Source organism: Pleuronectes platessa, chromosome 14 (genome assembly GCF_947347685.1).
Source record: "Pleuronectes platessa chromosome 14, fPlePla1.1, whole genome shotgun sequence".
Lineage (NCBI taxonomy): Eukaryota > Metazoa > Chordata > Actinopteri > Pleuronectiformes > Pleuronectidae > Pleuronectes > Pleuronectes platessa.
The window spans coordinates 24,223,892-24,236,181 of record NC_070639.1 but is presented as its reverse complement, the minus strand read 5'-3'; the positions used below and the strand labels follow the sequence as shown (position 1 = coordinate 24,236,181).

The 12,290-nt window shown below is 44.8% G+C and overlaps 1 protein-coding gene across 1 annotated transcript in view; it reads left to right on the top strand.

Annotated features, from left to right (window-relative positions):
* dgkh (diacylglycerol kinase, eta) overlaps positions 1–11,372 on the top strand; it is a 41,481-nt gene extending 30,109 nt beyond the window's left edge. The window contains exons 20-30 of the mRNA XM_053440293.1: positions 299–395; positions 1,290–1,397; positions 2,508–2,621; positions 2,723–2,857; positions 2,962–3,122; positions 3,216–3,321; positions 3,997–4,089; positions 4,179–4,298; positions 4,588–4,693; positions 5,972–6,102; positions 8,025–11,372. Coding sequence (XP_053296268.1) covers positions 299–395; positions 1,290–1,397; positions 2,508–2,621; positions 2,723–2,857; positions 2,962–3,122; positions 3,216–3,321; positions 3,997–4,089; positions 4,179–4,298; positions 4,588–4,693; positions 5,972–6,102; positions 8,025–8,111 — 1,258 coding nt within the window. The 3' untranslated portion in view covers positions 8,112–11,372. The remainder of the gene's footprint in view (positions 1–298; positions 396–1,289; positions 1,398–2,507; positions 2,622–2,722; positions 2,858–2,961; positions 3,123–3,215; positions 3,322–3,996; positions 4,090–4,178; positions 4,299–4,587; positions 4,694–5,971; positions 6,103–8,024) is intronic.
* Positions 11,373–12,290: the final 918 nt, after the last annotated feature.

The following is a 12,290-nucleotide window of genomic DNA, read 5'->3' as shown; positions in this document are numbered from 1 at the left end:
AGATGTTTCTTCACGCTCAGATGACACAGGAACGCTGATGTGATTTCTTCCATTATGACTCATAACAGATAAATATAATCATTGCTTTTAATGCATATTGTGTTTTCTAAGTGAGAAACACTTACTGGCTCGTGGGCGGTTTCTAACCTGGTTCAACCACCCGTCCATTACTTTGCACTTTCCTCTCAGCCCACGCTCTTCCCAGGAATTCTCCCCGACTGTTTCCAGTCAGAGCTTTTCAGCTAATACCACAACCCGCCTTCCATACTCACCCTCTGCTCCCCCCCCCCCCCCGCAGGAGTCGGACCAAGAACATGATGTGGTACGGAGTGCTGGGCACCAAGGAGCTTCTGCAGAGAACCTACAAGAACCTGGAGCAGAAGGTCCAGCTCGAGGTGAGACAGGAGGAAGGAAACCACACACCAGGTTTTAAAAAGGAACCAGACCGGACAGATTCCAGGTCGTTTAGTTCTCTCCACTCTGAAACCTCCAGAAAGACTTTTCACACATCTACACGTTCTGCAGCCTTCGACCTATCTCACACCACAAATACATTCAGAAGCTGATTGTTCAGGAAACACAGCGTCTCCAGAACATCCTCCTCACATGTGATCAGTGAGAGGAGCTCAGACAGAAACCAGGCTCGGCCCAGCGGAGGCTGTGGTCGTGTGGTCCGGAGCCGAGAGTCGAGTCCTGACGTGTTTCACGTCCTGAAAACCACATCGTGAGGAGTGAAAACCCTGTGATGGGTTTGTGGGACCATTAAAGATGAAACCATTTAAAAATTATATTTAAATACTTCAGGTTACTGTAGTTTCAGCAGCAGCAGCTCTTTATAGTTTCTCTCCTAACTTTCTTTTCCCATTTTCTTTTCCTCTTACACATGCTTTCCTATTTTAACATCTATGCACTGATATTAGTTAATTTCCCCATGGAATATGATAAAGGACTTTCTTATCTTCATGATATTATAATAACATATCTGCTACACAGGTTTTACAGAATCATTATGTTTTGATGTAGGCTGCTGTAATTAAATAAAAGGGATATTGAGACTTTATATAATGATAATAACAAAAATAAGGCAAACAAGATGATTAGTGTATTTAAAGCAGAAAACAAAACCTGCAGTGGCCTCACTAATTTGTGTATTTAACATTTATACCTACTTTCAGAAATTTGATTGTACTCAATCAGAAATGGATTTATTATTATTAGGGGATATTATAAATAGACCCAGTGTGTGATGTCCCCCCCCCGGTCCCTGACGCCCCCCCTTTGTGTCTCAGTGTGACGGACAGTACATCCCCCTCCCGAGCCTTCAGGGCATCGCCGTGTTGAACATTCCCAGCTACGCAGGCGGGACCAACTTCTGGGGCGGCACCAAGGAGGATGACGTGAGTACATCTACAGCTCGAGATGTTCCCTCAGTGTAATGTTCCATCCTGCTGGACGCTCTGTCGCTCCTCGACCCACGTCACCTCCTCAGAGGGGAGAGGAAAGTTCTCCTCCTCGGGCTGAGGACTGAGACTCTCCAGGCTCCTTCTGACTCCTTCTGACTCCGTCTCATGTTTCTCTCTGCGTCTGTTTTAAAGACGAAGCTGCATCCTGGTTTGACCCCGTTGCTCTGTAGGTGTGGGGGAGGCGGGGGGGGGGGGGGGGTTGTGCTTGTTTGTTTAAGGCTCTGAGCACAAGAGCAGCTGAGGGAGTGTCAGTTTGCACTCACACACACACATGCACAGTCATACACACTTACACACATGCACGCACACTCAACCCTCAGTGAGCCCCTGCAGAGGTTTCCCTTGGACACATATACTCTGTGCATTTGCTCTGTTATGTAACTGTTTGGCTGGAGAGGAGGAAACATGGGGGGGGGGGTTAGTGGAGCTCGTCATGTGCATGTACACACACACACACACACACACACACAGACGCACACACACACACACACATGTAAACACGTAGATCCGCCTGTGACCTGATCTAAAGTTATTCTATAAATAAAGGTTTCAGTATTTACTGAGCTTCCTGGTGAACAGTGTGTTGAGCTCCACCTAGTGGCCGAGGCCGCTCATCACACTCTGTGAGACTCTCGTTCTCTTCTCTCTCTCTGCGTCTCGTTAACGCTTCGACCTTCTCACGAGCAGCTGGTCTGCTCAGGTCGATGTCGGACAGACACACATCATCTCACTCAGGCTCCAGAGGAACGGAGCTGGAACATGTCTGGTTAGAAGGACGTTTATTTTAATTTAACATGACAGAGACGGATGAAGAGAAATCCTCTCTGTGAAAGTGACATCAGAAGATTCTGTGTTTTTCTCACTGTCAACAAATGTCATGAAAACAACTAAACCAACAAAGAATTTCACCTGAAAGATAAACTCGTTTTTCTTCCTTTTAATGATGTTGATAAAAAGACAAATACAGAATATTGGTTGTTGCTTGTTGGTTGATTATCCAGTGAACAGTCATCTCACACTCAGCCTGAATGTCACGTGTTGCAGATCTTCTGTGCTCCATCGTTCGATGATAAGATCCTGGAGGTGGTGGCCGTGTTCGGCAGCATGCAGATGGCCGTTTCCCGAGTCATCAAACTGCAACACCACCGCATCGCACAGGTGAGGACACACTAAGAACTACAGGGACACTAACAAGAGCTCCTAACTCCGACAAGAAGAAGAAGAACATCATCTAATCTGTGTTTCTCTGCCTGACTTAGTGCCGGACCGTGAAGATCACCATCCTGGGCGATGAAGGAGTTCCCATCCAGGTGGACGGGGAGGCCTGGATCCAGCCGCCCGGCGTCATCAAGATCCAACACAAGAACCGGGCTCAGATGCTCACCAGAGACCGGGTGAGACTCAGAGTTCGAGGGGGAAGCAGTTCAAAGAATATGAGACAAAGTTTCACAGGAACTAGTTCAGACGATGAACTTATACTTTACTTTCCCCCCCGCAGGCGTTTGAGAACACGCTGAAGTCGTGGGAGGACAAGCTGAAGTACGACAAGCCTCCTCTTCGGCCTCACCTCTACCCTCAGCAGTCTGTGGACCTGGCCACGGAGGAGGAGGCCGCCATGGTGCAGATGTGCGCCCGAGCGGCAGAGGAGCTCATCACCAGGTAAACACACAGAGCGGAGAACATCAGGTCTGCAGAGCGTCACAGTTTATATATGAGATATGATCCTTCAACGTGCTCTCTCTCTCATCTCAGGATATGTGAGGCTGCAAAGACCAACGGGCTTCTAGAGCAGGAGCTGGCTCATGCTGTGAATGCTGCGTCACACGCCATCAACAAGACACACCCCAAGTTCCCAGAGGTTCGTCAGCAACTCACATCACTCAGCGTCATAAACAGTCAGAAACAAATCTGGTTTCAGAGGCTGCAGCTTTAGTTTGAAATCAATTGTTGTCTCATAAATAATCCTTCCGGCCACTAGAGGTCACTACAGCTGAGGTGTCAGTTGCACATGTTGCAAAGTTTTCGTTCATATGAGAAGTTAAATCTACAATTTGTAAAATATAGATATTTAATAACATTATTTTAAGTTTAACAGACAAATCCTTTAACAACGTGTCACAATCACAGCAGCCAACAAGACACTGCAGCAATATAACTGGAAATAAGAGGCAGAGATTCTAATGCAAAATACAAACAATTGTTAATAATCAAGATATTAAAACTTGTATTTGAATGCCTTTTAACTGCTGTTGCTGTATATAAAGTTTAAATATTAGAGTAATTTAATTGGATTTCTACTATTGGTTCAACTGAAGAATATAGTAATAATAACTAGAGCAGCATTTTAGCTTCTTTTCATGCTACACTCACTTTAACGTTGTTTCATTTATCAGAACCACAAACAGTCGAGTCGGATTGAAGCTGTTTTAAACTATAATTTGATGTAAATATTGAGAGAGATATATATTTGTTGTTGTGTTGTTGTTGTGTTGTTGTGAGTTTTACTAAGTGTACCTTGTTTCCTTGTCTCCAGAGTCTGGCGAGGATCACAGCCATCGAGGTGGCCAGCACCGTCAAAGCTCTGTACAACGAGACCGAGTCCCTGCTGCTGGGCCGAGTCTCTCTGGTAAACCTGAACTCATCATTATAGTCATGAGTTTATTTTAATTTTCATACACGTCACTGATCTCTGCTGGTTTCTTCTCGCTGCTGCAGCAACTGGACCAACCGGAGGAGGACCTGCTGTCCAGTGCTCTGCAGAGCGCCGAGCTGGAAATGGCCAAACTGGGAGAGATCCCGTGGCTCTACAACATCCTGCAGCCGAACGACGAGGAGGTGAGCTTCACACATGACACAGGCGTGTTCACCAGCTGCACCACAACAGTCTACTTATACAACAACACAGATAACTGTATGAAAACATCTTATCAGCTGATCTTTATCAGGCTCTAGTAGTTATTGCATGTTTCCTTTGCAGAGTTTTGGTTAATATTTCTATAGAACTGCAAACTGAACGCTATGTGCACATATAGAGTTGTGTGTGTGTGGTGTGTTGTGGCTCCAGGCACCAGAGAGCTTGAGTAGCTAAATGAAAGGCTATAGGTTGACTGTGCTTATGTACCAGGACCACTCTCTGGGTTACGGCAAGAGGAACAATCGCAGCAGCATGTTTCGCATTGTCCCCAAGTTCAAGAAGGAGAAGGCCGCCAAGAAGACGAGTCCTCAGTCAGGTAGGGCCACGCCCACTCTCCTCCTCAGTGGTCGACAGACTGGACGAGGGGCGGAGTCTGTCCCGTCCGAACCGGGGACATCATTCACGCTGCCGCTCGAAGTTTAGCTGCTTTACGTTGAGTTGTTGGTGCTTTTAATGTGAAAGGATGGCAGTGATCAACTTTAACGACTGTAAATAAAGATGGACGACACATCTGCATGTCCTCCCACTTTACAAATATGAATCCAAAGTGTCTCGGGTGTCGACATCTTCACGTGTCGGGTTCCAGACGCTCTTCAGACCGTGTTTCAGCAACAGCCCACATGGAGGAGACAGGGTTTATTAACTGTTCTGCAGCCGGCCACCAGGGGGCCATCCAGATGTTTTGGCTTCACATTTTGTGGGGCTGTGGTGTCGTCCGTCTTTATTTACAGATTATGGAGGAAAAGAGACGTTTGGCTGGAGGTGCTGCCATCCTTCATTCATCCATTGATCAAACTGACCGCTGTGCTTAAACCTTACACACAAAACACACACACGCACACACACACACACACGCATACACACACACACACACACACACATGCTCAAAGTAAACATAAGGGTTCCACCATCATATCACAGTCCATTCATCCATCCCTCTGCTGTAGAAACACAAAGTTGTGTGTGTGTTGGAAGTGTTGTCTCCCACAGTCAGACCCCGACCATCAACACCCCCCCCCCTCAACCCCCCCTCCCCCCCCGCCCTTCATCGTGGCCCCGAGGCCTCAGAGTCCCGAGCAGAACAAGGACAGAACCCTGCGGGAATCGAACACACGTCATTTAGACACAAACCAAACAGAACTAGAGACTCAGATTCAGATCTGGGGTTGTGGGTTTGAATCCTTCCTCCTCTCAGGGCAGACTGCAGAGCGCACAGGCTTCCTCCTCCTTCACCTCCTCCTATCTGTGTCCTCTGATCCGGGTCATACATGTGCATGCCCCCCCCCCCCCCCCCGAATCTTCCTGGAACGCCACTGTTCTTGTTCTGACCAACCTTTGGCCTCTCTCATCCTCCTCCCTCCTCCTCCTCCCTCCTCCTCCCTCCTCCGCCAGCTGCCGCCACCGCTCTCCCTCTTCACCTCCTCTTTGACGCTCTCCCCCCTTCCTCCCTCTTCCTTCAGTGATTCACCACCGTTTGTGTCCATTTCTAAGTTTGTGTGTGAGTGTGAGGCCGGGCCGGGACGGTGTGTATCCCCGCGAGGCGCTCTGAGCCTCTCTCTGCTCCCTGTGTGTGTGTGTGTCTGTGTGTGTGCAGTGGAAAGATGGGGCCCGGAGGAGGTGGGCGTCTGGCTGGAGCAGCTGAGCCTGGGCGAGTACAGAGACACCTTCATCCGCCACGACATCCGCGGCTCGGAGCTGCTGCACCTGGAGCGGCGGGACCTGAAGGTACGAGTCCCACTCTCCTCAGTCCCTCTGTGATCCCTCTCCTCCAATCAGCTGCTTCTCTCTGTCCCCACCTGACGCCTCTGACCCGTCAGACGTCTCCACCGCTCCTCTGCACTGCTCTGCTTGGCTTCTTCTGTCTGCTCGTTGCTTTGTGAACGAGCCTCGCTGTGACCCACTAACACTGTGCATCTGCTGGGAGGGGAAGCCTCCAGGGCTGGGGTGGGGTGTGTGGGGGGGGGGGGGGGGGGCAGGGCTGGGCCAGGTGGAGGGGCTCAGGCTCAGGGTTCAGTCCTTTACAGGAGGTGGTAGAAACGTCCATTGGATTGTTTCTGATTCAAAGCACGTTTGAGTTCCACCTTCATCCTCAAAGTGTCGACTCTGAACCGAACCTGAAGAAGAACAAAGACAGAGAAGAACAAGAAGAACACAAACACACAAACACCTGAGTGAACTGCACACAACTGATAAACAGCCAGAGAGCAGTTTTTTGACATAGTTTTAAAAAAGTAATATTTAAGAAAATAATCCACACATTAATCAGTAGTTGCCTCGACCCATGAAGGAATGTTTTCATACCTGTTTCCGATTGTTTGTTTGTTTGTTTGTGCGTTTGTTTGTGTGCAAGATTACACAAAAACAAATAGTTTCCACTGAACTTGTCGGAACGAAGTGGAACATCTGGAATGAAGATAAAAGTTATTTACATTGTGATGTGACAAAGTTAAAACAAACAGGTTTGAAGTTTGAGTTATTGAACTTCCATCACATGTTATATAAGTGCAGCACAGAGAGAAGTGAAGCTGCTGGAGGTCGGCAAATATTTTAAATGACTACAGAATTCATTCAAAGAAGTAACACAAAGTTCATCCTTGTGTGTCTGTGGCAGTGACGACACACACTTCATCACGGCTCTGGACTCTGCTTCTGTTTCTGAATCCTTCCTCCGGGATTCATGGAAATAGTTTTGAGTTCAGTTGAAGCTCAGCTGCTTTGTTCATATCTTTATAAAACAGAAACATGAGGGTCAAGCATCCATCACAGGAAGTTCACAGTTCATCCTGAAGGGGGACGAGCGTCAGGACCTAAACAGATGCTCCTTTAAAACCGTGATCCTCAAGGGGGCGCTAGAGACAAAGTGAATCATCAGAGTCATCCTGTTCATCACACAGACACTCACTACTGCACCAACATGATTACATGTTCCTCTTTTAACACTGGAATAGAATCTTAGATTTATCTTAGATCAAATTCATCATCTTCAAGGAGACATATTGTGTGTGTCAGTGTTTCTTTCCTCTTGTGTGTTATGAAGGTTGTTGAATGTAAAAAGTTCTGGAAAAGTTCAAAGTCTGAGGTAAAGTTCCTCTCCTCCGAACACTGAAGCTCCTGAAACACCTCGTCAGTCGATCAAACTTCCACATCATCGTGATATGGAACATGTAATATATATGATGCATGACGACTCCCCCCCCAACACCAGAGCTTTGTTCAGCTCAGAGAAAAACTTTTTAATAGTTTAAAATACACTGAAATAAACAACCAATTCTTCATTATAATGTTGGAAATGCTTTATAAGAGGTTTTTGAAAATCAACATGAACAAAACACAAAGAAAAAAAAAAACTTAATTTACTTTATACAACACTTAAGATATAATCTCCTGTTCCATGTTTAATTGATGTGAACAACCAGAGATCAGCTGCTGCGTCTGTAGAGAACTTAAAATCCGTTGAGTCACATGTTAAAGAGACAGGCCCTGAAACCAGGTGTTTGGGACAGAGGCTGAAAAGAGGAGCAGCAGCGATGGACGCTCTGAGGACAGACATGTCCAACCTGAGGATGAACAGAATACGTCTCCTTTAAAGACGGATGTTTCTCTCTGTGTTTTTAACGTGTCTCCTTCCTCCTCCTCCTCTTCCTCAGGATCTGGGGATATCGAAAGTGGGTCATATGAAGAGAATTCTCCAGGGAACTAAAGACCTGGCCAAGGTCTCCATGGTGGACCTCTAACCCAGGAGCTGGAGCGACTGGTGGGGGGGGGGCAAGGAACCAACTCCCCCCTCGTGTCAATGGAAGAGTTGTGAAGAAGAGGAGAGGAACTGAAGAAGAGGAGAGGAGCTGAAGAAGAGCAGAGGAGCTGAAGAAGAGGAGAGGAGCTGAAGAAGAGGAGAGGAGCTGAAGAAGAGGAGCTGCAGTGACTCTCTCTTTGTGACGTTGTGAACAACTCGCTCATGTTTGTTTGTGCTCTGGTGCCAATGGAGGAAGCTGAAGGAAGTCGCAACAGGAAGTCGTGGATCCTCACAAGCAAACAAACAAACAAACAAACAAACAAACAAAAAAAGCCATTTTTCTGAGTTAATAACCATTTCTAGCAAAACAACCAGGTATGCAACTAACCATTACTGTTCACAGGCAACCCGCCGTCTGGGTTCCCATTACTAACCAGTAGCAAAACCAGGACTTCCATCAGTGTGGGTTCGGTTTGAGTTCAGGTCCGAGTGTGTGACGCTGCTGGACCTCAGGTCACATGTCGGCTGCAGACAGGGAGGGGGGCGGAGCCTGAAGGTTTCTGTCGCATGCTACGCTCGCTCAACCTTAGAGACGTTTAACTGCATGATTAGTGTCTTGGGTTTTTATTTCGTGTGCTAAATAACACTTGAACAAGTTTTACATGACTTAAGTATTACGATGCCATTTGTTACTACTGAGAAGCATCTTTCTGGTCTCACTCAAACCTTCTTTCTAGAGTTAATTTATTCTGTTTGCATGACGATGGCGTGTCGATGATTTGTGTCCGGTGCCATATCCTCGGTCATTTCGTGTGAACTGTGCTTTACTGGTAGACGTCATGAGAACTTTGGTTTTTTTATTTGAGAAAAGCTGTTGTTGCGGTTTTGAGTATATGGATTTAATATCTGTGAGTGGACATCAGAACCGAAGTGAATGTCTATGAAACGTGATCGTCTGATGACTCCACTCTGTTATTTAATAGACCAGTAGATCTTAGGTCTTATTTCCATTTGAAGTTTATTAGTCAGAAAGTTAAACCACATCGACTGTGGGGAAGTTTGTTTTTAGGAAAACTTAAAAGGCACTTTTTACTTCTTGCTTCATGCAAGTGCAAAATCCTCATATCGTAGAATTAACTCTTCACCTCAACCTTTTTACTTTCGGCAGTGTAACGCAGTATTTAACACTAATGAGAATAGGAGTTAGATATTGGTTTTGAGTATATGTACACAGTAATACTACAGCTGACCTGCAGCAGCCTGCATAGCAACTAGTTCAACTACTTTTACTTCAACTAATTTAAAGTAAGTTTCTTCTAAGACTGGTGGCATTACAGGGTATATTTCCACATGTGTCCCCATATATATATATATAACTAAATATATATATATATACACGCACTGTATATACAGTATACCAGTGTATGCAAACAATGTTTGTAAGTGTTGTAGTCTAATGGATTTGTATATTATTGCTGACATGGCATGCATTGTCCACAGCTTACACATTTGATTGTGTATATTACACCTTGACGAGTGTGTATAGTTGATCTTGTTCTAATCTCTTGTACATGATGATGCTGTTGTATTTTAATGATGGTGCAATATTTGATCTCTTGTTTTGATACTTGTCTCTGCAGCTTTCTGACATGAAGGAGAAAAAAACCCTTGAAAGAGTTTTTTTGTACCGTTTCTCCTCCTCGAGGTTTGAGGATTAGATTCTAAAGCTTCGACCCACAGACAGATGTTTTCTAACGGACTCCACGTTTCTTCCAGCAGTTCACTAGTTTGTAGTTTTGCTCCTCTGTGCTTCCAGGACGATACACCACGGTGGGACTGTGTCGGTGAATGAGTCGAGTGGGCAGACACGACTGTTGTGTGTTTCTAATGTGTGTCACGACGTGTTAGTGTGTGTTCTACAGCAGTGGCATATTTGACCTCGTACCATCGTTGACTTCCTCTTTCGGAGAATCATTTCTTGCTCGTACGTCGGTTTTTATTCTTTCTGTTTCCGTTCATGTATAAAATAGTTTTTTTTTAGATAAATATCGAGTTTTAAAAGCCAACGAGACGCACAAGTTTCCCCCCCGATAATCTCAAATGACCGAATGTGAGCGAATCAGTTTGTGAGGAGTGGTGCACTGACCCTGACCCCCCAGTAGAGGGCAGTCCATCCTGCCTCTCATTGTCCAACAGGCTGATTTCACAGAGACAATCAGTTCAAACCTTTATATTCAGTAGCATCGAGACATTCAGCCTATAAACCTAACTCCAGTGGTAGATGATGTTTATCACGTGTGCATTAAAGCTCATCCTGCATCTCACAGCCACAGATACAGGAGGCGTCAGTCACTAGAAACCTCTCATTCAAAAAAGGTCAGAGGTCGTTTCCCCTGACAGAACAGAACTATGCCTTTATTTTAATCAGTAGATTTACACTCATTGAAATGACCGTCGGCCTTTCTGCGATCCAGTAGCTCTGCGTCCAGGTTGGACCTGAGTTGAAGCCTTTGTGTTCTTGTGCTTTATTGGAGCAGTGTGGTGGACCTGCTGTCTGCTGCCTCGCGCCCACAGTGCATCACGGTCGTGTGTGTGTGTGTCTGTGTTTAGTGTCTGCCGGCCGGGTTCAGTCACACAAAGAGAGTTTTGGGCCCCAGGCTCCAGGCAGGGTCGTGCTCCACCTTCCCCTGCGGAGCGGAGAGTGGACGTCCCCCCCGCTGTGTCTCCAGTGGTCTGTAAATAATGCTGCAAACTGCCTGGTTTTAAAAACCTGTCCCCATGCAAGGATCTCTAGAAGACAGATTAACACTTAGTCTTGGACTCGGCTCCTAAAGTCACGGGAGAAAAGTGAATTTCATTTGTTTACATTATGTTTACAATGGCACAGTTTTAATTTGTAAGAATATATATGTAGGTATAAACAACATTTGCATATTTATTGCCTAAGGTTAAAGGATATGACGTGTATTGTGTTTTCACATTTGGAATATAATGTTACAGTTGTCACCTGTATTACTATCTGGATGATTTTGGTAAAGTAGTTGATGATTTCTATGACTACTAAGTGACTGTTTTCTGTGCCTTTTTATGGTTAGAATGCATGGTTAACTATTTATTACGATTTGGAGTCACCGAGATGTGTATTTTTGTATTCCGAATAAATAAATGGTTGAGCTTTTGTTGTACATTTGTAAGGTGCCTTAAAACAGGCTACCTATTCATATCTCTCTTCTTCAATAAAACCAAATACATATGCAGTGTGTTTCTGCCTCCTCCCGTTTTCATTTCACTTCCAGGAAAAGAACTAGAGCCAAGAAAGTGTCTGGAAGGAATTTAAATATTCGCTCTGTTGCACCATAGGAAGAATCAGTTGTGGTGAAAAAACTTATATTTGGAATTTTAAGTGTTTCAAAACCAGACGTTGAATAGCTGCATTGTGACTGAAACATCTGTGACATGTGCAGTTGTGTTGGAACAGCCACATCCTGTCCTCTGATGAAACCTCTGTTCACTCTCCCTCCGTCGAGTTTCACTCCTTCTCTTCACAACAGATGTGTTCAGCTGCTTCTACTTCAAGTCTCAAATATGTTTTATTGAACCAAACGGAATCACACGAGGCTCATTTTCATAAAATACAAAAATTATGAAAATATGATACTTTACATTCGCAGTTATAAAGCAGGTGATTTGTACCTTGTTGTACTCGAAGTAGATTCTACTTAATGTCAGTTTTTTTCCATCTGTAATATGAGTGGAGGAACGAATTCATTGTTTAAGCCAAACTTTATTCTTCTCTTCCATTAACAATGAAAATATTGTACTTTTCCATTACACTACGTTTATTTGAAAGCCATAGCTGGCAATTCAAACGTTACATGTTAGGACAGTGTTGTTTACATCGATTAAAACTGAAATTTACCATTTTAATCTCACATCACAGGAAACTGAATCATTTTCAATTTGAGACATTTGAGACCAGTTTGGACTTTTCTGTTAAGTTTGCTAAACCAAACAATCAACCAGTTACTCAAGATAATTCTCTGAAGATTAATACATAATGAAAACATTTGTGGATTGCAAACTTATATATATTAGACATTTACCTAATGGAGTATTTAGAATCTCCAGGAACAAGCAGCAGGTTTTGTGTTGGAACTCAAGGAGCAGACCTGAAAATAAT